This window comes from Chaetura pelagica, unplaced genomic scaffold, assembly GCF_000747805.2.
Source record: "Chaetura pelagica isolate M959 unplaced genomic scaffold, ChaPel_1.0 scaffold308, whole genome shotgun sequence".
Classification (NCBI taxonomy): Eukaryota; Metazoa; Chordata; class Aves; order Apodiformes; family Apodidae; genus Chaetura; species Chaetura pelagica.
The window spans coordinates 2,216,212-2,239,984 of record NW_009954442.1 but is presented as its reverse complement, the minus strand read 5'-3'; the positions used below and the strand labels follow the sequence as shown (position 1 = coordinate 2,239,984).

Here is a 23,773-nt window from a genome sequence, read left to right as displayed (position 1 = left end):
AGATGAAGAAAAGTCAAAAACACAAAGCAAAAAAGGGCTTTTTTGAAAACCAGGAAACTGTGAAGAGTGGAAGAAAATGAGAAACGACAATGAAGTGTTTTGAATACCATCGTATTGCTTCTTGTTGGTCCTTTACACAGTTTTCTCAAGAGCTGCTAAGGAGTCACTGCATGTGCTGACTCTAACTGTAAAATAATACAAGACAGCAGAGAGAGCTAAATCTTCATTTAAAAAAATAATCAGAAATGTATGCAAAAAAAGTTGGGCCAATGCAGGCAGGAAAGAATGACTGCTTATCTAACTCTGCTAGCTGCCCAGACATTTACCTTTCCAGGCATCCAGAACCACATCCAACTCAGGACTGACAAGGAGATGTGCTCCAGTCACAAGACCCAAGGTTATTTACAACGGAGATGAAACAATTCAGGTACTTTAAGGATGAGTTGAGGACTGAGCAGTCACAAAGTGATTTGCATCTTGTTCAGCAAGTGTTCATGCTACAGCAAGGAACAACATTTTCTGGGAGGACATTTTTAGGATAAGCAAGGGAAGGAATATGTGTTCACCCACTGGAACTGGGTTCGCAGAAGGAATTAGGTCCCAGGTTGTTGATTACATTCAGCAACAGCCAAAAAACGTTTGCACAAACTCAAAGGAGGAGAAAGACTAGAAAACAGCAATCGAAAGGTAGGGTAAGTTACATGATGGCTCCTAACTGACTCTGTCTGAACGGCTTATTTTTCTGAGGAGGAGTCAATGTTTCCTCCATAAAATCATACTTACCTGGCCACGACAAGCTATCAGGACAAGAACTTGTCTGCTTTTGAGCATCTGCTTCACATTTGAATTAAGTTATTTATCAAGTTATTTAGAGCAGTTTGCAGAGACAGAAGTCATGATCTTGTCATAATCAATGAAAATCACAGAAGTGTGACCTCCACACTGTCCACCAGAAATAGACCTCGCTGTCCTTGCTGAATTGATAATACCTGAAGCATCCACAAAAGGGAAAGTTGCACCCCATCCATGACTGTGCCTTCAGTAGTACAAAGAAGGAAACAACAGCCTATGACCAAACTTACACTCTATAACTCCAGAGTTTAATCCAGAGTTGGCAAAATTGAAAACAGATAGTTTTAAGGTGTAATTCCTGTCAGAGATATTTTAACATGTTACTTTTCATTATTAGTATGGGGTGAAGGATCATACTGAAATTTAAAGCATAAACTCCAAAAAAGTAATTTTTTAGCCTATTTAGCTGTCTAACTCCTGGTTATACGCATTGTTCATGTAACACATTTCTAATCTAAAGTGAAGCTGCTTTAAAAGCCATCCTCCTTTCTGGGGGGCAGCTTATTTTGTAAACAGACAGAAAAGCATTAGGGTTTTTCTTCTTCCTTGTGCTGTTTAAAAAAAGTAAAAGCAGAGTTTTGCCCTGAAAACTAATGTATTTTACTATTTATATAGTAATATTTAGATAGTATTTCTTAACTACTGTATGCAAAAGTATAATGGTTAATTTCTAAATACTTATTTTCCTCCTTTTTGGAAAGTACTTAGTTTTTATGTACAATGTAGTAGAAAGTCTGGGTTAGTTTTAAATTTTCACTGACATTCAGAGAACAAGAACTTTGTTGACTACAGCTTTCTGTCTGAAACACTTTATCCTTTATGCCTACTCGTCCTCTATGTTCTCCCAAATCCTCCTGAAAAGTGTGTTCTTGACCTTAATTTCTCACTTTCCGGTTTATTATTATTTATATATCTGTCAGACATTCTGCCAGTATCTTTCATTTAGGCAGAAACTGCTGTTTTCTCTGCTACTAATTCCTCACAGAAATCAGTTAGATTCTAGCTGTTTGATCATCAGCTCAACCTGGTCTTAAGGTTTTTTAGTCTGAAAGCAGAGAAGGTGCATAACAACTGAAAACATGAGGGGATGACAAAATAACGAGGACTAAAAAAGTAACCCTTGAAGCAAATTGCACTTTTAATGAAAACTACTACGTGTGAAACGAACTATTAGTTAAGTTAGTTGCCCTTGCATCTGGAGATTTATAGAGATTAAGTCTACACTAAAATAAAACCTAGTATTTATGGACAATAGGCCCTTTCCTTGTGCTGGTTGATGCACACTACTTATATAGAAAAATGGGTTTAATCTGTAAAGGAGTAGCTGACACAGGTCCAGATGGAGGCAGAAGGCAGATCTAAATCTCCCTCCTATTCCAGGAGACAGAATAGCCTATTTCAGTCTTCTCTATGCCAAAACCAACTCCAGCTGCTCTGCAAGTCCAGGCTCCACTCTTTGTAAAGAAGTCCCAACCACAATCCAATGGAGATGGTAGGGTGATAGAGCCACTGTAATTGATTAGTACCATCCAAAGAAGACTTACGCATGGTGAGATGTATGACACTGCCAACTCTTGCTTTATTTTCTTGACATGTCTAAGGTAAATGATTACTGCATTAAAGCCTCAGTGTAAACAAAAGTACCTAGCTCTTAAAAAAACAAGAAAAAAAAGAACACAAAAATGCCAACAGACTGTACCATAAAAGCTGAAGAAAGCACAAGGCAAAGAAAAAGAGGGATTTTTGCAGCTCTAAATTATTTCTGTCTTAAAATTCTGGTTCTAGTTCACCATGGTTGCAATTAGGAATTTGCTAGAGTCAAGATCCATCCTTTCTTTTTTTTGCTGATGGTCCAAAACTGTGCAGTACTGTAGAAAGAGGTTTGCAGTGTTGTGATGCTGCAAGAATCCATCTGGGATTATTTTTTTTTGTGTGATTAATGATGGTAACTTCAATTAAAATTTAAATTAGAAGGTGGTCGATATTGAAAGGCAAAGGAAATGGCAACACACACCATCACACAAATACAAAGAAAAGAGAACACAGCTTTTAACAAGCATGAAAGTACTAATATATCTGAAGAAAATGCAACTTTATAACTCATCCCTCAAAATGTAAACTCCATCTAACTGTAGAGTATCACAGATTCTTTACTTTAAATTAACTGAGATAATTTCAAAACCTCGTGTACCCCAGTGACAAATCTCTTTGAGAAAAACCTGTCTTCCCAAGAACTCTGCCTGTCTTTTCCAGACAAGGGTGCAGAATTCTGCTCATAGCAGCAAAATAAAGTAACACTGGCATGAAGATCTTTAATAACATTGATACAAAGGAAGCAGTAGAATGGAAAGAAGTATTACAAATCACAGCAAGCAGAGCTTGTTACAGGTGGCATCAGGAGTATAAGGTGACCAACTTACATCTTAGAACCTTGCCATTTTGGAGTTTGTGAAAGAAACTGTGCTGACTCTTCACTGCACTGGAAGTGGGAGTGACTTAAAGACCATAGGACATCAGCCTCATCACACACAGAGAGAAAGGTTTAATTTGCTCCTGCAGCACACACCCAAGAGCAGTGGCAGCTGGTGGCATAACCCACCTGTTTTCCTCCTCGAGGTCTGCAAGTATTCTCTCCAGTTCTCCTCTTTCCTCACTCTCCAGAGAAATCAGGATCTGGGCGGGGCTTCGGGGCTGGCTCAGAGGGGACTCCTGGTTCAGACTTTGGCAGTAGTGCTGGATTAACAAGTGTTCATCATCGCTGGAAAACAGAGGATAAAAACAGGCTGTTCCCTTGCTCATTTTTAACTTCACAGTGAATATGAAGAGATGATTCACTCACAGTCTCTCAATTCTTACAAAGAGACTGGCTGAACTCTTCCTAATGAACAGCAAAGCAATGTACCTTAAAGTAAACTCTGCTGACCTGTTTCCCTTAGACTCTGATAGTTTTCCTTCTCTGCAGAATCTACCTCTCTTCATCCCTGCTTCTCAGCTACTTAAAGATGAATTTTGACTCAGCTGACAACCTCAGCTTTCCTCATTTGCCTAACTTCAATCAGGAATTTGCTTTAGAAAAAAGGCCATCTCCTGCGGCCTAATCTGTGTTGTGGGTCATTCAAGCAAAGGGAAGGCATTTATTTTCACACCTACAACTAACTCTCTTTATGTAATAAAGGTGTCCTCCATTTATCTATTTTTTCTCTATAAAATTGTAAATAAGGTGAAATAAAAAAAAATGACAATCTAATGAAATTATTAGATTAGATTAAGAGAAACAGCTTTATTGCTATCCAAGAAATTCCCACATACTCACAACTAACTTTATAAAATACTGTTGATTTGGAATAATAATTTTAGTGAATGAAAACTGGCCAGAGAACTGTGCTTTAAAGGAACACTACAAATTTAGTAAAAAGATGATTCTGTCTGAATTCATTAAAAAAATCTGCCACTTAGACTGTGGTGAGGATGGGACTATGCAGAATACCAAAAAAAACCACTTTTAGAGAGGTTGAGATTTGAGGTTTTTCATATTTGATTGGTTTAAAACTATGCTATGGCTTCTCCTACAGAGTTAAATAACTAAGACCAAATTTTCAAGCACGACAATGACTTGTGTTCTTCTATCTATTTTCAGAAACATTATTCACATTTAGTTTTCTAGTTCTATGTCCTTTATTCAGATCAAGATGATGATGAGAGGAGAAATATATTACCGTGTCAGAACAGCACAAAAAGGTCTCATTGTGACACTAGATTGAACTATTTTTTAAAAAATAAAAGCTTTTACTTACAACTTTACATTTAAAGTAGCAAAATGGATACTTTTCAGTGATCTTTCCAACTTAAATGTTTATTACTTCTATCACAGGGAAGATGAGTCCCTCCTGGCTTACACTTGCAATGTATTTCACATATTTGTAGACCAAAGATTTCTCTTCAGCGCCACTAACCTTTTGAATGACACTCTGCCCACAAGAACATTTTTTAGCTTACAGAAATTTAACCATGATTAAGCTTGCTGTTCAAATAGAAGGGTTATCTTTTTATCTTTGTCCTTAAAGCATAACCGATCATTAGCACTTTTTCCAAGTAATATGGGAACTATGGGAACACAAATCTGTGTTTTTTAAAATAAATTACTAATTTGAATTCAGAATAAAACAATCACCCATTGCATAAGTTTGGTATTATGCTATAAGCCGTAACTCTAGACACTACAATACAAATTGAAAGAACATTAAGTTCATAATGAAACAGAACCAGATGTGGTACATGGCCATGCAATTTCAGCATTACAGAATTTCACTCCAAGTTAACCTTCACAAGAATACACACATCAAAAATATTATAACAGTCTACTTACATGCTCTCATTAGGTGAAATACTGTCATTCAGATAAGAACCATTGGTGTTCTCCATTTCCGCTAGCCTGTGAAAAAATAGAGATGACTCATTAAAATCAATTATGTTTCCAGAAAGTTTATTTGTTCTAACATTCCTGAAAGAATTAAAGACTGTGATGTTTTTGATGACTTAAGAGAATTTGAAAGTCAAATCAATTTACTCTCAGTGTTGAATACCAGAAAGATTTGCAATAAACTGTTGCAAGGGATTGTTTATTTGTTACAGTGACCTGGCTAAACTCACTGTAAATTTTCAATCCTTTATCTGAGGTTATATTCCACTCCTGATTATTAATTAAATCCACTATCAAAGGAAAGCCTAAAGATGCCAGGGGATTACAAAAATTGCTTCATACCTGGCAATGTCATCATCAGAACCGCAACAGTCATTTCTCATTGGTTTTCAACATTCAGCCCTCCCTAGAACATTGTGCATAACTCAGAAATACCTCTCCTGATCAATTGATTTTGGGAAGAAAGAGGAGGTTGCAATAACTATTTTTTATTACCTCCACCTTAGCAAATTTGATTGCCTGGTGGAAAAACTCATTATTTTAGTATTTTTCCAAGTAATCCACTTTTTGATTCTTAAGAGAACAACGAAAGCAGAAAAGTGAACTAAAGCAACAATATAACACTATTTTAATCCTCCAAATAAATGAAAAATCCTGTCTGTGGTATATTAACATTAAAATGGCACTTGAGATTCACGTAGAGCTTGGAGGTGTCTGCTCTTTTAATTTATACAATTTCACCAGGGTACATTTTAAAAGAAAACCCTATGTAGAATCACAGAATGGTTTGGGTTGGAAGGGATCTTTAAAGGTTGTCTAGTCCAACCCACCCTGCCATGTGCAGGGGCATCTACAACTAGATCAGGTTGCTTGGAGCCCCGTCCAACCTGGCCTTGAACACTTCCAGGGATGGGGCATCTACCACCTCGCTGGGCAACCTGTGGCAGTGTTTCACAACCCACACTGTAACAAATTTCTTCCCTATATCTAGTCTGAGTCTACCCTCTTTCAGTTCAAAACCTTCACTCTTTGTCCTGTCAAAACATGTCTTACTAAAAAGTTGGTAATCTGGGTGCACAGCTTAACTAAGACCCCGCAGGACCCGAAGGCACATAGGTGCTCTGGCATGCAAGTTAGTTGACAGGCTGGTTAGTAGCAACCATGAGTGATGCTCTGCATCCCAGAGCTAAGAAGCAAAACCCCAAACCTTATGCTCCTCTAAGAAGTGTTCAGGTCGCAGGGAGCCTTTAGGATTTTATTTTTTTTTAAATGATTGTTTACAGAAAGATCTGCCTAATGTCCAGCTGGTCTCATACCTGCTAGCATAATGTTCAATGCGTGAATGAGTATCATCATGTGAAAGCTGAGGGGACGAGGCAGGCCTATAAGGCAGAAAACACTGATTAATCACAAACAATACCCCTTTAAAAGTAAAAAAAACCCACTTCACTACGCCTATATCCTCATATCTCTACGCCTTATGCTATGTTTGATAAACAGCAAGTTATAACTCCAGGCACTGTGTGTGCCTCTGCAAGCTGTTGGCACAATGTTTTGTGGTACCACACCAGGGATTGTGACCCTTTTGCAATCCATCTGCTGCAATGATTCTTCTTCGCGCCAATCCCCAAACAACCCTTTTCCAAAGGATGTATAAGAAGCTTTCGCCCTGGTTTTCCTTTCACACCTGCCTACTTCACTGGCAATTCTGTTTCACATGCAGCAGGCTGCAAAAGCCCTGCTGGGAACCTCTCTGTCTCCTGCCCAGCTCCAGTGCCTGCTTCCAGCACATCTCACTTAAAAGAGCCTTTAAGGACTATTCCACAAGCCACTAGAAGTAAATCCAAGAAACGTAAAATGTCTGAAATGAGCCTTTAATAACACCCTGCAGACACTGATGAGTTTGCCTAGCATCTTTCCAGAGTTGCAGCCTGAACTGTAGATCAGCGTGTTATACAGCAGGTCACTTGCAACTATTTAGAATTTTCTGCCTGACTAATCAGATGGTATGAGGTTTTCTTCACTATTTTGTTAATGAAAACAATTCACAGGACTTTCCTCATCAATTATTGTTTCTTACAGCCTCAGCTCTGGAAAATGTCACCACTGAATGTTGACCAGGCAGTTCAGAGAACACCCGTGGCAGCTGTGTGGGATTTTGCCAATCCGCATGTATCAGAAGGCGCTCTAATAACACAACATGATGCAGCTTTCCAAACTGTATGGTAATCTCATATTTTAGGTAAATTTCAGCTTTGTGTCTCTGCTGACTCTCCTTCTGGAACTCCTGACTGAGGAAGGACTTTTCCCCATTTTAAACTGTTGGACACTATTGCTCATGCTGAGTCTGACCTGTGGGGATTGCACCGCCTTGCAAGAGCAGATAAGTTTTGTATTTGCAGGTTACAAATTAAAACAGCAATAATCCCGTGGTTTGTAATACTCCCATGTTAGAAGTTTGATAATTCTGTAGTAAATCTACCAGATTGTTCATCTTCCAGTTTTCTCATCAGCCTGCAAAAGGCTCTAGAAAATTAGGATACTTCTGAATACACAGATCTGTATTCTGGATACACAAAATATATCATTATTAATGTGTCTTCTCACAGAAAAGCCAATTTCTTCTCTTTAAGACAGGCCAAGTATCACAAATTTAATTTTGTCTGAAATGAGCTTTGGCCTCCAACTGTACCTTTACCCATCATATGTTCAAACATTACCACAGTACACTAGAGTATAAATATTCAGTTGATAGAGTTACTGGTACAGTAGAGATTCATGTGGATGGGCAACTACTTCTCTGCAATTTGGTAATCTACCTCATGTAAGAACACTGAAGGGAAAGGAGTAAGAGGAAAGGATGCAATTTATGTAGAGCAGTGGATTATAGAGCAAGAAAACAATGGTTTTGTGACAAATTGATGCTATCCCCATTTTTTTAATTTGACATAAAGTAGATGTTAAAGCGGTCTAAACTGGTATTATAATAAAAAAAAGAGGTCCCGGTTTCAATGCACACACAAATGTTGCTGCTAATACTATGCAGAGAGTAGGAAATCTGTGTTAAAAGTGGCTTTAGTTTTGAGCTGGATCAAGAAAAGTGATGTATCTTTTGGCAGTAGTGCAAGGCAGAAAGATGGGCCTGACTGCACGGTTGCACACTTGCTGCCTTGAAACCAAGTTTCACCTTCAGAAGTGAACATAGTGTGATATATACATATTTATATATACCTTTAAGGTATCTCTCTCTCTTTCTCTCAAACACCACACAGTCTCTTTTTTTTTGCTTATGAAAAGCAAACCTGTTGAGAAGCACTGCAGTAGTCTTGTTGAATTCAGCTGCTCAGAGATACACTTTTACCAGTGTCTGAACCAGCTTGGGAATGACTGTGATGCACTGTATAGAAACTCTTAGATGGTCTTCTGTGCTAGATCTTGCTGTCCTTCCTTTCTGAGCACACATGCTCAGTCCACCTGATCAATTTCAATAGTCATCACAAAGGCTGAGGGACATAGCCAATATTTAGCCAAGATAACCATCTCTTTTACAAGGGCTCCACAGCTGCATTGCTAAAGCAGAGGTCTGCAGGAACAGCATGGGGAATTCCAGCAAGTGGTGGTTAAGTGGCAAATATCACCTCCTGTGACTCCCTGCACCCCAAAGACCCAGCTGGCAGGACAAAGGCACTTTTTCTTGCTGAAGCATCAATTTACTGAAAGTGTAGAACTAAGTAAATTGTATTTGTGCCATGTCCAAGTAAAAAGACACAAATTCTCACAAGAAGTTTGAGTTGCCCCTTTAATGCCTAGAAAGCAGAATATCTGTAAAAAATACTGGATCATATGCAGTCAGAATCACTAACTTCTAACAAAAAAATAAGTATATATGTAATTATAAACAATTTCAGATATTATACTGCCTGATGATGTCAGGACAGCACTAGTTTGGATGAATGCTGCCAAATTATATTCTGCTGAGGTACTTTGAAGATGACCAGAAAACTGGCCTGAAAGCAAAACAAAATGGCAAGATCTTGGAAATTGTGAAAGTTTTAATATAGCCAGAATAAGAGGTTTGACTGCCTGATTCCCTACAGGGAATCAGCCCTGTAACTAGAAACAGATTTAAACCTGGCTAGGTTAGTATTTGTGTTGTACCTCTGGTGGTCTAGCACTAAGGAAATTGACAAAGTTGGCAGAACAAAATGAAGTGTAATTCCTTCCAGCCACTATTCTTGTCTTGTTTTTCTGCTTTCTTGTCACACCAGATGAAAGGATTATGTTCAGGAAGATACCCGAGTAAGTCTGATAAAAGGTGCAACCTCTCCGTACAAATCCTGCTTCTTTGCATTTCTCAAGTTTTCTTAAGTATTAGATGCGAGTTAAAATCCCTTCACACCAAACCTTTGGCGTGAAGTTACAAGTGTAGGCATACGATGTTACTACTGTAAGTGAACTAGAATTAAGCATGTTATGGCAGCTTAAGTTCATGTTATGTCAGACAAAGCAAAGGCATTCCAGATTATCTAAGCTTTCTTTAGATGTTACAATTTTTCAACTGTTCTAAAGGGTAAGAAATCCACAGCTGAGTGTATAGTATGCCATCCCCACATGTATTTATAAATGAAAATGCATCCTAAAGTTCAAAGCTCTTCTTTTTCAGTCTGGCTCCAGCCATTTGGCATGTTCTTTGAGTGGAATCATCAGCCATATCAGGTTTGCAATACTATATACATTTCTTGGTTGCTTAAAGTGAATTTCTTGGAGGAAGAGCACTTCATTGGATTTCCCAATTTTGGTGCTCAAAATGAAAAATATAAATCAATATTCAAACGTATACATTTTACCGTTTTTTATTCTACTAAAAATTCAATGAAGGTGCAACCCATATACATTTCACCATATAGAAATATAAAAAATTCTATGTATTAGTTTCTCAATAGTTATCAGTATGTGAATTAAAAATAATCCTTCTATAACATTATACTAAAATCATGCATGTAACACTAGTAGTGGCAAATGCCACAATGGTAAGTATATAAATATATACCTTTAGTTTATGCTGAGACTATTACTACAACAGAAAGAGAATGCACGTGCAGGAATGGTGCAAGAATGAAAATCCAGTTCATAGCTGGAAATTCCTGCTCTTTAACATCTGAAAAAATACAGTAAACATTTCTTCATTTTACCTGCCTTCACAAATTTTACTGTATCTAAAAAAACTCTATGTCCAGTGAGCTTTGGATTATCCAGGGCATGTGAGTGTGAGGGTATGCACAGCTGTGTGTAAAATCAAGTTACAGCCTCATGTACAAAATGTCATTCCTGAAACTGAATTAAATCCATCAATTTCAATTTGTATCTTTCAAAAAGCATTTTGTACACATTCAAAGGGATCAACACTTATTCAGAAACGCAGGCTTTTAAACAACAAACTCTCATAAGCATTAGTAAGACTGCACCAAAATCCCTGTTAATTAGATGAAAATACATATTCCAGAAAGAGTATACAGTACACACAATCCACGATTGCTGGGAATTCTTGGATTTATCCCATTCTATTCATCTGGGATCAAAACCTTCCTTCAGAGAGCGTACCAAAGAAAATAAATAAAAAGAAAGAAGGAAATGAACTAATGGAAAATTAAACAAAGAAATAAACAAAAACAAAATGAGGGAACAGAGCAGCAGCAGCAGTAGTAGCAGCAGCAGCACACTTCAGCAAAAGTACTCACGCAGAATCTACTGGCCAGAAGTTGATCAGAGTAACAGGACTGCAAGACAAAAAATGAGGAGGTGAAGAGAGAGGCAGAAGAAACTCAGCAGCAAAATAATTACAGAAAGGTTTAAAAAAAAAACAAACTGCAACAACTAAAAAACAGAAATCCAACAGACCAACATGGATGACTGCGAGGAGCAACCAACTAAAAAGTGAGAAAAAAACTGAAATCTAAAATTAAAAAAGAGAAAGAGAGAGAGCAAGGACAAGCTGCGTGCAATTGCCATTAAACAACTGATTAAAATTGTAAAAAACACCCAGAGGGAACTAGGTTACTCATTGATTTCTCCATGTGCACCATTATTGTTCTTTTTTTTTCCCCCCCTCCATGAAGCTTCTAAGTCATTTAATAAGACCAAATTTATGGGGTGAGAAAAGAAGAAATCAGCTGGGAAGCCTGCAAACATAGTAGCTTAATTTAAAAAAATAAAAACAAGATAGCCATCTGGAAGAAAATAAAAATGTAATTAAGAGATCATTAATTTCAAAATTGCCATATCAAACTTAAAAGTTTATAAGGCTGTCGGTAAGTGTTTTTCTTTTACTAACTGAAGTTGAAGCTCCTGTGAAGAGGTGAAAACAGATAAAGGAAATGGCAACTGGAATCCCAGCTTGTGTTTTCCTGCCGGCTGAGGTTAACAGAAATGAAAGAAATAAAAGAGGCTTTTATGCATTTAGGAAGTGAAAGGAGTTGGCACCAGCTGGGAAGCTCAAAGAGCATACCAAATGAATTGCTACTTAGACACTTTAGAGCTACTCACGTTTCCATGTTGTCTCCCTCCAAGACAGTCTGCACAGGCAGGTAGCCCATTCGTGGGTGCTTTGCAAAGTATCTTTTTGTTCGAAATTTGTTTTTTAGTACCTTGGCAAAGTCACGGACATCTTCTCCTGAAGTTGTCTGAAAGCCACAAATCACAAGGCAATCATCTTTCATGAGGTTATTACGGTTTTTTGGTTGCCTCTTCCTTTGCTGGGTCACTTGGAAGAGCTGTGGCCACACCAAGCAGAGCTGCCAATGACCTCCAGAACAGCAAGCTTTATTTATTTATCACTGTCACCTTACAATGTACTACAAAGCAACACTGCTAGTGGGGAGGAAGGACATCTTCTCCTGAAGTTGTCTGAAAGCCACAAATCACAAGGCAATCATCTTTCATGAGGTTATTATAGTTTTTTGGTTGCCTCTTCCTTTGCTGGGTCACTTGGAAGAGCTGTGGCCACACCAAGCAGAGCTGCCAATGGCTTGACCTCCAGAACAGCAAGCTTTATTTATTTATCACTGTCACCTTACAATGTACTACAAAGCAACACTGCTAGTGGGGAGGAAGGAGGAAAAAGGGAAGCTTCAAAAACCACTGACAGGCTCATACCTCATCTCAGGTGTTTTCAAGAGGATACGCAATAATTAGACAAGATTTTGTCATTCCCTCATCTAGCTCAGGGGACTGTGCCTGCTTCTTGTTCAGCACTGAAATGTGTGTAATGGAGGATACATAGCCAGTCCATGTGTGTACAGCTAACTGCTTCACTGGCTGGATCCTGACTTACTTTACACTTGTCATCTACAACTCACGGACTTGTCAGCCCACAAAAGTCAGTCCCATACTCTCAGTACGTTTTCTTTCCAGTTTCCCTTCTCAGTGTTCTCTGCCATTAATATTTTGATCAAAGAGAATCATAAAGTAGGTGAGAGCCGCTGAAAGCTCTTAGATCAATTATTTCTCCCTGCACCTGTTTAATCTGAAGCTAGTAGGCATTGAAGATCAATACCTGAGCAAAGTACCATTTGCACAAAGTTTTCTGCTCCTTTGCCCACAGTCAGCTTTCCTTGCTGCTGTAGACACCAGCAGAGGAGAACAAAGTAGAATTAGTTTCCTAAAGACCTGAACGGATCAGGAAGAGTTCAAAGGACATCTGCTGGGAAGATGCAAGACTTACTGCAAGTCTGATTAAAAGATGGGTGATTTTCAGAATAATTTTAATGGGACACTTCAGTTACTTTAGTCAGGCTGCACTCCCTTCTCTGCACCTTGCAGACCCTCACTCGACCCTGAAATACTGCTCTTCTACAGTAAATTAAGTTCTTCCTAACTCACGTAATGATACTGCTTTTCCACTGTATCTAATATGAAGTAAAGAAATGAGGTAAAATTTAATCTTTCTGACATTTTTTAATTAGTTCTACACTACTTAGAGAGGAAGGAGGTGTTGGAACCTATCAGTCAAGACAACCTTCACAGAGCTGTTGTAACACAGATGTATGTATTTTTAATAATTGCCTGCGTAGAAAAATTAAGAATGCCTTGATAAATAATCTGCAGAAAGACTGAAATGCATTAGCAGGAAGGACAACAATTATTCCTGTACTGATGCAACTACAAGCTTCAGATAAAGCTGGAAAGATCTTGACTCTCTTTCCAGTCAGTCTGTCAGGAAAATTCAGTGTGAGCAAAGACTGGCATTGAAGCAACACAGCAGAACCTACAGGCCAGTACAGAACCATCTGTATTTTTAATAATATTAAGTATCACTTCCTCAATACATCTGAAGTAAAGATGGTTTTGGGAAAGGGAGGGATTAAATATGTCCATACCACCCAGAGAATTCTGGAAAGGGGATTTATTGAGGTGGCCCCATATGCCCTGGCAGGAGAGAATTCCATCCACCGAACACCATCTGCAATGACTGCTAAAGAGAGCTCCTAGTTTGATATCACAAAAGCACACCAGATGAGAAGAGAGAAAAACTTTTAATATTTAGTCTCCATATAAATGGAGCTTTCTGTCCAGTTTATTCACCTGTGTAATTTGTAATAATTTATTCCCGTCTTGTCTATTTTCAATGTTGTGAACATTTTCCATTGCATTTGACTGTAATTTGTGTGGTTTGTGTAAAAGTGCTTTCAGTTATGAATAACAATAAAACATTCTCCACTTTGACTTTCGTTGGACTGTTAGAGCACCTTGCTCCCCTGAAGCATATGCATGACGACCAAACAACAAAGTGGTGTGTTTGCACTGAAAACATCACAATCTAGCTGGTAGCACAATAATCCCAAGAAGAAAATCTGCCTGCTAGTGAAAACTAGGAGCACCAGGCACCTCTCCTACAATCCAACAGCCATTTAAAAAAATGTTCCAAGAACCATAAGAAAGCCAAAGAAAAGGTGATTATTATGTGGACAAGATGACAAATTGAGGCTATTTTCAGTCAAACTTTCTGATTTACTCCACAGATGTTTTATTGCACATGATTTTCAGCATAAGAGCTTCCACACTAAAATTCTCAGCAGAACTCGCTTACAAGGTAGAAACAGTGGAGTTTCAGCATCGTAGCTCTCTTAAATCAAAACAATACATAGGCAGCTGGGTCGAGCTTCAAAACTATTGAATAAGAAATAGTTATTCTTATCCACGTAAGAACTTTACTTTTACCATCTGACTTTTCCCAGTTTGGTTTCAGAAAGTGCTTTGCCAAACCCCAACCCCAGACTTCAGCCCTGATTGTAAACACTAGCTGTACACAGGTAGCTCAGTTTGACATACTTCTTTTTAACAAGGTGGCTTTTATGCTACTGTGTTCATTACACCCAAAGAGAAAAAATGATCCTACATTTAAATCTCAGTCTAGAAGTTATCTTCTATGCTTCATATGAAACCTCTTTAAAAGTCACTTCTCTCCGAACAATAAATCAAGCTGTGCTGCTTTCAGGAATAATTGTTGAAAAAAAAATTTGTCTAAATAAAAATTAGGGAACTGTTTTGGCCCTTATTCTTTCTCAGACTTCTGTGGGAGAGAAGTCATAATATCCCTCAGGTATTTATCCTGAGTTCTCAAATCTCCCCTAAGCAGAATAAAAACTGCAATGCTCCAAAATTTCCTGGAAGTAAGAGGGAGGGGAATAAAAATATCGAAACACTTCAATGTGTACATCTAGTTATTGAAAAGATACATCAAAGAAGGCATCACTTGTCTTCTGTTTGTCATAATGCATTTGAAGGCAAGAGATTTGTCTGGAAGAAGAGGAAAAAATTATCTGCCACCCACAAACCCCTTTTCATTCATTTAGAAAACAGTTACATATTACACATGATAGCTTCAGCGGATGTCTTGTCGATTTGCACAGTACTTGGGTTTATTCTTTCAAAAGCAGCAACACAAAAAAGATCAGGCCTTGCTGTGTGTCACATACATTTTTTTTTTCCCCAGTTAATCCTTCTCTAATTCAACTGGCTGCTGGTGCAGCCAGGCACTGCATATTAGCACAGGCTGCCAGAGTTCAGGATTCACAAAAAAATTTACTGGCTGTGAATGGTTCTTTATTCTGATCCAACAATGCAGATGCAGTTGCAGGGTTTCTGTTCACAATTATGTTTGCCTATTAGCAATCTGTATTTTTAGGGACAACAGAAACCTGCTGGACTCCACACTGGAATGAGTTGCTGCTGGCTGTGGGGGGGTGTTGCACAATCTTTTTTTGTTTCTCTCTTCTCAAAAAAAATCTTATGAACAGTTTAAGAAGGCAGTAGCAAGATGTTGGTTTGTGCACTCTATGCACCATTCACAAATCTTCCATGCCACTTATTAGTAAGAATAAGGGTCACAAACTGCAAAATAAATAAATAAATAAATAAACAACCCAAAACCAAACACTGATAGTCAGTTCAGCTGCAGCTGGTAGAATACTCCTTAACAGTCCGTCGGAGAGTCTGCTCTAGGAATGCCTGCGATAGAGAAGTCTGTTCAGACCTGCCCAGGCAGCGCCAGCATTTCCCTCTGACTTCTGCAGCAGTTCAGGCAGGCTGCCCTTTCCAGTCACCTCAAACCCTGGGGGATGACGCTGCAAAGCAGCAGCCAACAAAAAGCTAGTGAATGCACAGTACTTGCTCTTGCAGAGATTCAGACTAAATACTGCCATTTAAATGCTACTGAAAATTGAGTTAAAAAAAATTATAAAATAAAAGTAACAGCAAAATTAGTTTTTATTTTCTATATATTTCAGGGGAATATTTTTCCCTCTCTCTTTCTTAAGTTTCTGAAAAAGTTGAGAGAGTTTACTTTAATTTTGCCCATGACTTTTTGTTTGGGAAAAAACGTAAAGACCTTTCATCTAATTTTATGAGGCTAACCCATGTATAATTTTTGGCCCTTTATCTTCAGCATTTTTGTCCAGCAGATGCAAGTACAAGACTACAGACCATCCCATCACAATAGGAAATGACAGAGAGGGCACTTTTTCAAGATCACCACAAACAACAGCAAAGACAGCTGAAGCACAGTTGACGGACAACTTGAGAGCTCCTCTAATTCATGGCCTTCAGACCTGATAATGAGTGCCCAGAAAGAAAAAGGAGCACACCAAGAGAGTAATAGGGAATTTCTTTTGACAGCTGTCTGGTATGAAATAAATGTTTATGCAAAAGTGATCCTTTAGAGAGCTGTGAAACGAAAGCAAAGACCCTCATCACATAATCAGTGCAGCAAATCTGCATTGCACTGCATTGAATAACATGGATTCCATTCTTCAGAAATTGAGTCTAACTTGCTACCTTGAAAACTTCCCCGATTTATTACAATACCAAACGATCACACAATACAAAGGCACCACTAAATAGCAAAGCACTTAAAAATGCAATCATACTGTTGCAGGTAAAACAAGTGAACTGGCAAGTTGCTGAGCAAGGAAAGAAAGTCTGACAGTGATATGAAGAAAACATTGTGACCTAATATATAAGTGAGTATTTGCACTAATCACAGGTTTTTTTGCAGGATTCATAAGTGAGCTGTGGCACTGAACACGGAACACATTGTTAGCACATAATAATAATACATTATGACACAGCATTGTACAAACAATGAACTTCAATTTGCTTCAAACCATTGGAGTATCCTTTACTAAGGATCAGAAATAGCAGGCATATAAAAGGTGATTTAATTATAGGGGGGAAAGGATTTAACTATTGGAAAGAAAAGCCACCCAAACATTCCACTACCCTGCACGTAGGAAACGAAGTTTTTCTGTTCTACATAAGAAGGAACAGTATGGGTCAGTAAAAGAGCTACTTACTGGTGTGCAGTACTCCACCATAGGATAGTGCATTTTGTGACCTTTTGCAACACGGCCAGAGAAGAAGCAACTTTGGCAGATGTCATAGTTAAAGTGCTTTAAACTTCTGTACCTAGAAGAGAAGAAAAAAACCCACCACACCTTCAGAGCTTTGTATCTGAATGCTTCCTATCATCTTGTCAAGTGTTCTGGATTAGTAAATTCTCCTCCCTGAGATGTCACATGTTATACAATGCTGGGCAATGCTCCTCTGCCACTGAGTAATAGGTATTGCTGCCCCAGACATATGTGAAAGATCTGAATCTTCAAAATAAAATTCAGCGCTGGGCAAGAGCAAAGCTTTCTTCACAATCACTCAGTTTTAACATATAAAAGACACCACCATGCTTTTTGCTTCTATCATGTTAATTTCAGCTCTTTTGCTCATCAGCATGACTCCTAACACAGAAGGTCCTGAGGAAGTAAAATTCAAAGAAGTAACGCCCTCCTTAACAAGTCACCCAAGTGCTGCATACAAGGCAGGAATTTGTTTGCGTCCCTCCTAGCATCTCTATCAAAACAATTTTCTCGTATGGTATTCCATCCATGCAAAACACTGAATGCACTTTCAGGCCATTAGCTAATCTCATCAGCTCTATGCGGCAGCTAACTGTTGTATCTGCTACACTCAAGTGTTTGAAAGGGCCGGAGGCATTAAGGGTTGTCTTGTTCCAAATACGTGAAGCAGTTCTGTCACAATGACCTCAAAAGAACATTGTTTTACACATACTGAGGCACACAGTATTGGCTTTCTAAAAGCCTTCCGATACAGTATCTTTTTGTCAAGTGTGTACACAGGGTCTCAAAGGCTTGCAAAGCCAGAGGAAAAAAATCTGCGTCAGACAGATTCAACTATCATGATAATAGGTTTGTTATAAAAAAATTAACAGACAGATGAGATCAGACAAGTAAAATTAGATGCAAACACAAGAGTCCCAGTGTCCGCTTCATGAGTTCTCGATGGTTGCTACAGAATATCCATTCACTTGCCATCCTTTGATTTTTCCAGTGCTGCTTTTTTCAAATCCACCTACTTCTCTTTGGCTGTTTATCCAAAACCATGTAAGTAATTCAGTAGTTTCATAAACCGTATCTGGGAACAGGAAAATTAGACTTTGTGGATGTGCTAAATTACTCACATCCCATCTCTAGCTCTTCCTCAGTAACACTGGTAATTTCCCAGTTAAGATACTCAAGAGGAATAAAAGTAGGAGAAGAATTTAGATGATGAGAGGCACAGACTCACTGAAGAAAAAGTCAAGATACAAAACAAAACAGTACCTTAATTATTGTCCCCATTTCCCACTGCCTGTGAAATCACATTGCAGAGGGCACTGCCCCACTACACGCCTAATAGCAACATTCATACTCTCCCAGGTCAGAGCAAAATTATGGCTTTTCTATGTGGTACTGCTTGCTGGTGTTGCCTATTTGTGTTTTGGAAAGCTCTTTGTAAACAAAAGGGTAGCACAGAAGGAGAATTGCCAACGGTAGAAGAGGACTCTGCATAAAAAGGACAAAAATGATACAAAGCAGCTATTGCAAAGCAAAGTGATAAAACAAGTCTAGGCATAATTGAAAGTAAGTATTTACTTAGCCTTTAAGTGGATTCTCAATAGGCATACCAGCACGCAGCCATTTTACAACACAGTGACTTATTCATTGCCATAGTAACCGTGGTGTCGATCCAGATGTTTAAACAGACCAGGAACATTTCCCCCACTCCAGGTTAATGTTCTACCAACTACATTCTTTCTCTGAGAAATGCACATGTAGCTTTACACGTCTGTGAATTTTCAAGGCACTTCTTTCCTTTATACCGTGCTTAAAAGCTACTCATTAGGGTACAATTTAGAAAATGTGGCTGCACGTCCAGCAGAGACTGAATGTAAAGCAAATCACATTAGTTTTGCAATCCCCATCAATATTTTGCCTGAGGCATGGGAGTATTGGGACACAGAGGAAGGGCCATATCTTAGGTAACAGATTACTTGTTCTTTTCAACTCTCGCTTAGTCTTGGTGTTACTCCCTTGAACCTTGTCACAATTAGTTTTTCTCTGAACATCACACATAAAAAGAAGCACACGATTTGCATGGAAACAGGCACAGCTGTTGATTCACCAAGCAGTCATACACATGACAGAAAGGGAGTGAGTTTGTACCTGAATCCAATAATTGGGCACTCCTTGCAGATGTTACACTTGGCTTGGTGTTTGGCAGTCTCAGCAGCAGCCACCCTGTGCAGGACAGGCAGCCACACCATGGACTGTGGTTCCAGCCTCATCCAGTCCAGGAACAGGGCTGCTTCAATCTCCGGTTTGTTGTTGGCCTGTAACACAGGGGAAGGACAGGCAAGGGGCTGAGCACAAGTGAACTACTACCAGCTAATTAACACTTCCAGCCATTCACTTCCTGCCTACTCTGTATCTCTTCCCTGAATATACTCTAGCTTTCCCCCCTCATCTAGCCATTCGTAACAACAAAACTAAAAAAAGGCTCCAGGTTCCTGCCTTCAAGCCAGAAATTGAAACTATTATTCATGTTTCAAATCTCTTTCTCTTATTCCCTATTACAACAGACAGCACTAACATGCACTCTGTCACAGGGAAAACCATCCACTTAGAGGATCACCTTTGATGGCTGTTCTTGTTTCCCACCTCTTACCTGAGCCCGTATAGCACTACTTCTGACCTATTTTAAAAACAGTTTGTGTTATCTAAGCCCTAAAAATTGAACATCTTTTGATCAAAATTGCCTTCTCTTTAACTTTTTTTATTATCACAGTGACCTTTCTTCAAAATGCATGTGTAAGGAAATAATTCAAATCCCTTCTCCAGCCTGTTACTGAACATGTAAACTTTGCCTCCTTAAATGTCGCAAAAGCCCTCTTCCTACCATACCACCTCTGCATTTCTCATCATTGCCTGCAAACATAATACATACTTGTCCCACAAAATATGATCAATTTAGCCTCATAGTCCGCTACCTGCCACTCTCGCCTCTTTGCCAACAGCAGAAGAGCTTATAAAAAACCTCCTGGCAGCCCCATTTCTCTGCTGCCTTCCCATCAAACCCTACCTAGTGTGATTATTCTAGGGATGCTTTGTGGTAACCTCAAAGCAGCTCAGTCACAGAGCTGAATCCTGTTTGTAGCAGGCATCATGCACACACCAAAAAATGATATATCGTCCCCACCTGGCAGCACCTACAATATGGACAAGGAAACAGCAAAGAGACAAAAAACTTAAGGCAATGGGGGACAAGAGTGATCTGTCTCCATGGGTGGGTATCACACCTCACTATTAGAGTAGGCACTGCAAAGAACAGTGCAGAATAAAGGCAAAGAGCATCAACAGGGATTTAAAGCAAAACAGTGAAATGATGGAGTCAATATTTACACATGGAACATCTCTCCAGTGTGCATGGTGGTGTGAAGCCAGCACAAAACTGGTTATCTGAGAACCTGGAAGCTGGTTTCAGCACTGAAAGTGAGGTGGTGGATCAATGGGAAACAGTCAAGAGGAGGAAGACAGGAGGGAGGGGATGGGTCTGCAAAGGGAAGAGCACAAGAGATGAAGAAGGACACCATCCCTGCTCCATTTCTCTAAACCATCAAAATGTGCTAATTCAAATTTCTTGAGACATTGCTTTCCATGCTAGCCAAAATAAATGGCATATTTATGGGCTGAATATATTTAAATTCACTGTTTTCTTTCTTCTCTGGGCTTTCAAATACAGCCCTCTGAGGGCCCAGTCTTTTCAATTTCAAACTTCACAAGGCAGAATGTCTTTCTTTGTGGTTCACACTTATTTGATGCATTTAAATAAATAATAAGCAGAAATGTATCATGTACATGGACAAAGATAAATAGAAGATTGAGTGCAGGGGTTTTTTATGCTTGCTCTCAGTAACTTTTCCAGTTTCTTATGAAATCTGAGTTTAGTATGACCTAGCTAAAACCCTATTCAACTAAAAATGCTAGGAATGAACTTGGAGAAAAAATTATCACAACTGATCTGAAGAAGAGAAAGCTATATGGAAAACCTATTAGTTGTGTGTTTGGTCTTTTGGGGTGTTTTTTTAAAGCTAACACTGTTTATAATCTTGACAAACAAAATAACTGATCAATACTTGAAGGCTGAGAATGCCAAGTCTCCCAGACAGAACCCCTGGCTATAGGAAAGATCTGGAAAAACAACTCCCAGAATTTCTCCTGAATAATGCATTGCATTAAAATTGACTTAAAATGCTGCTGGAATACCTTGGCTAATTAGAAACAAATATTTTTTCAGTTGGGGCTTTATTCTTGAGATGCTAATTTGGGAAAGCATCTAAAGAGTCCTATGATTGCATTTAAGATCCACATACATAGATTTCTAGTACAGACATACACATCCTTTTTGGATGCTTGGGATAAACCCATCAAACTGCAACATATCTACGTATTCACATAAAGTCCTTCATAATTTAGTATTCATGACAGGTCTTACATGAAATGGAATAACCTTTTTTTTTTTCCACCTATTGATATATTTCTGCAGACTTCTGCTTTAAATCCTACTCCTTTGTTTTTCATTAGCTACAGAGTTTAGGCACCCCACCCAAAACAAAAAGGAGAGAAAATCAAAAGCCCAATAAAGTCCAGCAAACATTGGCAACACAAATTGCTAAAAACACTGGATACTGTCTTCTGCTGCAAGACATCAGTGAATTTAACAGAATTAAGTTAATTCTAGAACTCTTCTAAGAGAAAGGTAGATTTATAAAATATGATAATCCATATGTCTATTTTTCAGCTAGCAGATAGGGCAGTGAAAGGGCTGGGTAGAGACTTCCTGTGGCTCACCCAGTCAGCCAGAATCACCCAGAAACTAGACTGGCAAACCACTACCCAGCCTAGCAGACTACACTTTGTATACAGAGGTCTTTTAAGCACCTCCAAAAATTTAAGAGGATCTCTTACCAACAGAAAAACGTAACTCCAAGCAAATGCTGCAGTGCAGGCTGCAGTCAGAATAAGAATGAGCCACTCAAAGCACTGCTCTCCACTTGTAGCTGCTTTAAATTTGTGGGGAAAATGTTGCAGGGATGAAAGACTTTCTGTAACATCCAAAGATCTATTTTAATTTTGCAGTCACTGTCAATTGCCAACAGTTCCAATAGCTGCCTACCCTGAGCTCTGCACGCTGGCTGTACAAAACCTGTGCTCAGAGAGATTAGCTGCATTAAAATGTATCAGAACTGGTTCCGAATTATATTACATGAAGATTTAAAGCCATGTGGCAAAAAGCTGGTCAGTGTCAGAGAGTACAGAGCAGACAGTTCTCGACTATTCCCTGAGCTGCTATTACGATTTTTTTTTAATAATCTCTAAATCCGGTAGAGGCTGCAGCTGAAGATTTTACATAAGGGAGAAAGTCTGAATTCATACAATTCATATCTGAACCAACAAGATCAAGCTGTAAGGAATATTAACAGTTCTTCTCTTGAAAACATTTCTATGCAACTCTCAATTTTTATGGTAATAACAGTGTGAATCATAAAATAAAATTCATACAGCCTTTTGCAGCTAACAAGTAACGATTTGTTACAGGGGACACTCAAATTCATTATGTTCCAGACATCTGTTTTTCAGTATTTATTTTGCAGAAACAATGGGGGAATAGGAAGTTGGGTGGTGCTAGCATCTTTATGCAATACTTAGGAGTTGAATTTTTCGGTTTTTTCCTCCTCTTCTTCCAGCTAGTAGTTTAAGAAATATTCTATGCTATATTAACTTGATCTATCCATATTATAAAATATGCACCAACACGCATATAACTTGCAACATAGACATTACATGAATAATATGATGTGTTTTTGGACAGAGTATAAAAATATAGCACAAATTTATGTTAACATTTCTGATGAGCTATATTCTGTTTAGCAGCAGAGTAGGACATAAATTGGAAAAAAATTAACATTGTTAATTTAATGGTGTTTTTCAGCCAGGATGGAAAGCTATATGTTAGTCTAGGAAAATACTGTTTTGGACAAATCAAAGTGAGAAATAGGATTCTTGTGACTCATTAAAGTTTAAATACGCAGAGCAAGCCATGAACCGCCACGCCGTCCTCCTGGAATTAGACCAAACCCTGATCAACCTTGTCTTCCATTCTTGGGTGGCCTCCCCAGTATATTCAAGTTCTCTCCAATGCTAGCTGGTAAGAAAACTTAAGTCAAGAATTTATAATTTCTGAGACAAATGCTGTTTCATAGTTAAGAGAGAATTACTGTAAAGGTAACTTTGGGTGATACAAAGTGCTTACATCTTCCTTGACCCTTGGAGAAAAAGCTTAAGAATCCTAATTTGACCCTTAGCATTAGACTTGATTGCACTGACCACTCTAGTCAACGCTTTCAGTGTTGTGGCAGAGTAATAAAATAAAAACCCATGAACCAGAAGTGAATTAATGTACAGTTTTATACCATCCACACCTGGAAAACACCATCTTCCTGATCCCCATGCCCACCCTACACTAAATCACTTAAAAATAGCTCTTTAAAGCAGTTCACTTGTAGGACTCTTCAGAAGCGCCTGCCAAAGTCAGGCACAACTTCACAAAATCCTG

General features: G+C 38.6%; 1 protein-coding gene across 1 annotated transcript in view; it reads right to left on the bottom strand.

Moving 5' to 3' along the window:
* Positions 1-23,773, bottom strand: part of DMD (dystrophin) — a 909,379-nt gene that overhangs the window by 24,170 nt on the left and 861,436 nt on the right. Inside the window, exons 67-73 of the mRNA XM_010004489.1 lie at positions 19,324-19,490; positions 17,122-17,233; positions 11,816-11,952; positions 11,011-11,049; positions 6,589-6,654; positions 5,219-5,284; positions 3,452-3,610 (exon numbers count right to left, since the gene is read on the bottom strand). Of these exons, the coding sequence (XP_010002791.1) occupies positions 3,452-3,610; positions 5,219-5,284; positions 6,589-6,654; positions 11,011-11,049; positions 11,816-11,952; positions 17,122-17,233; positions 19,324-19,490 (746 nt within the window). The remainder of the gene's footprint in view (positions 1-3,451; positions 3,611-5,218; positions 5,285-6,588; positions 6,655-11,010; positions 11,050-11,815; positions 11,953-17,121; positions 17,234-19,323; positions 19,491-23,773) is intronic.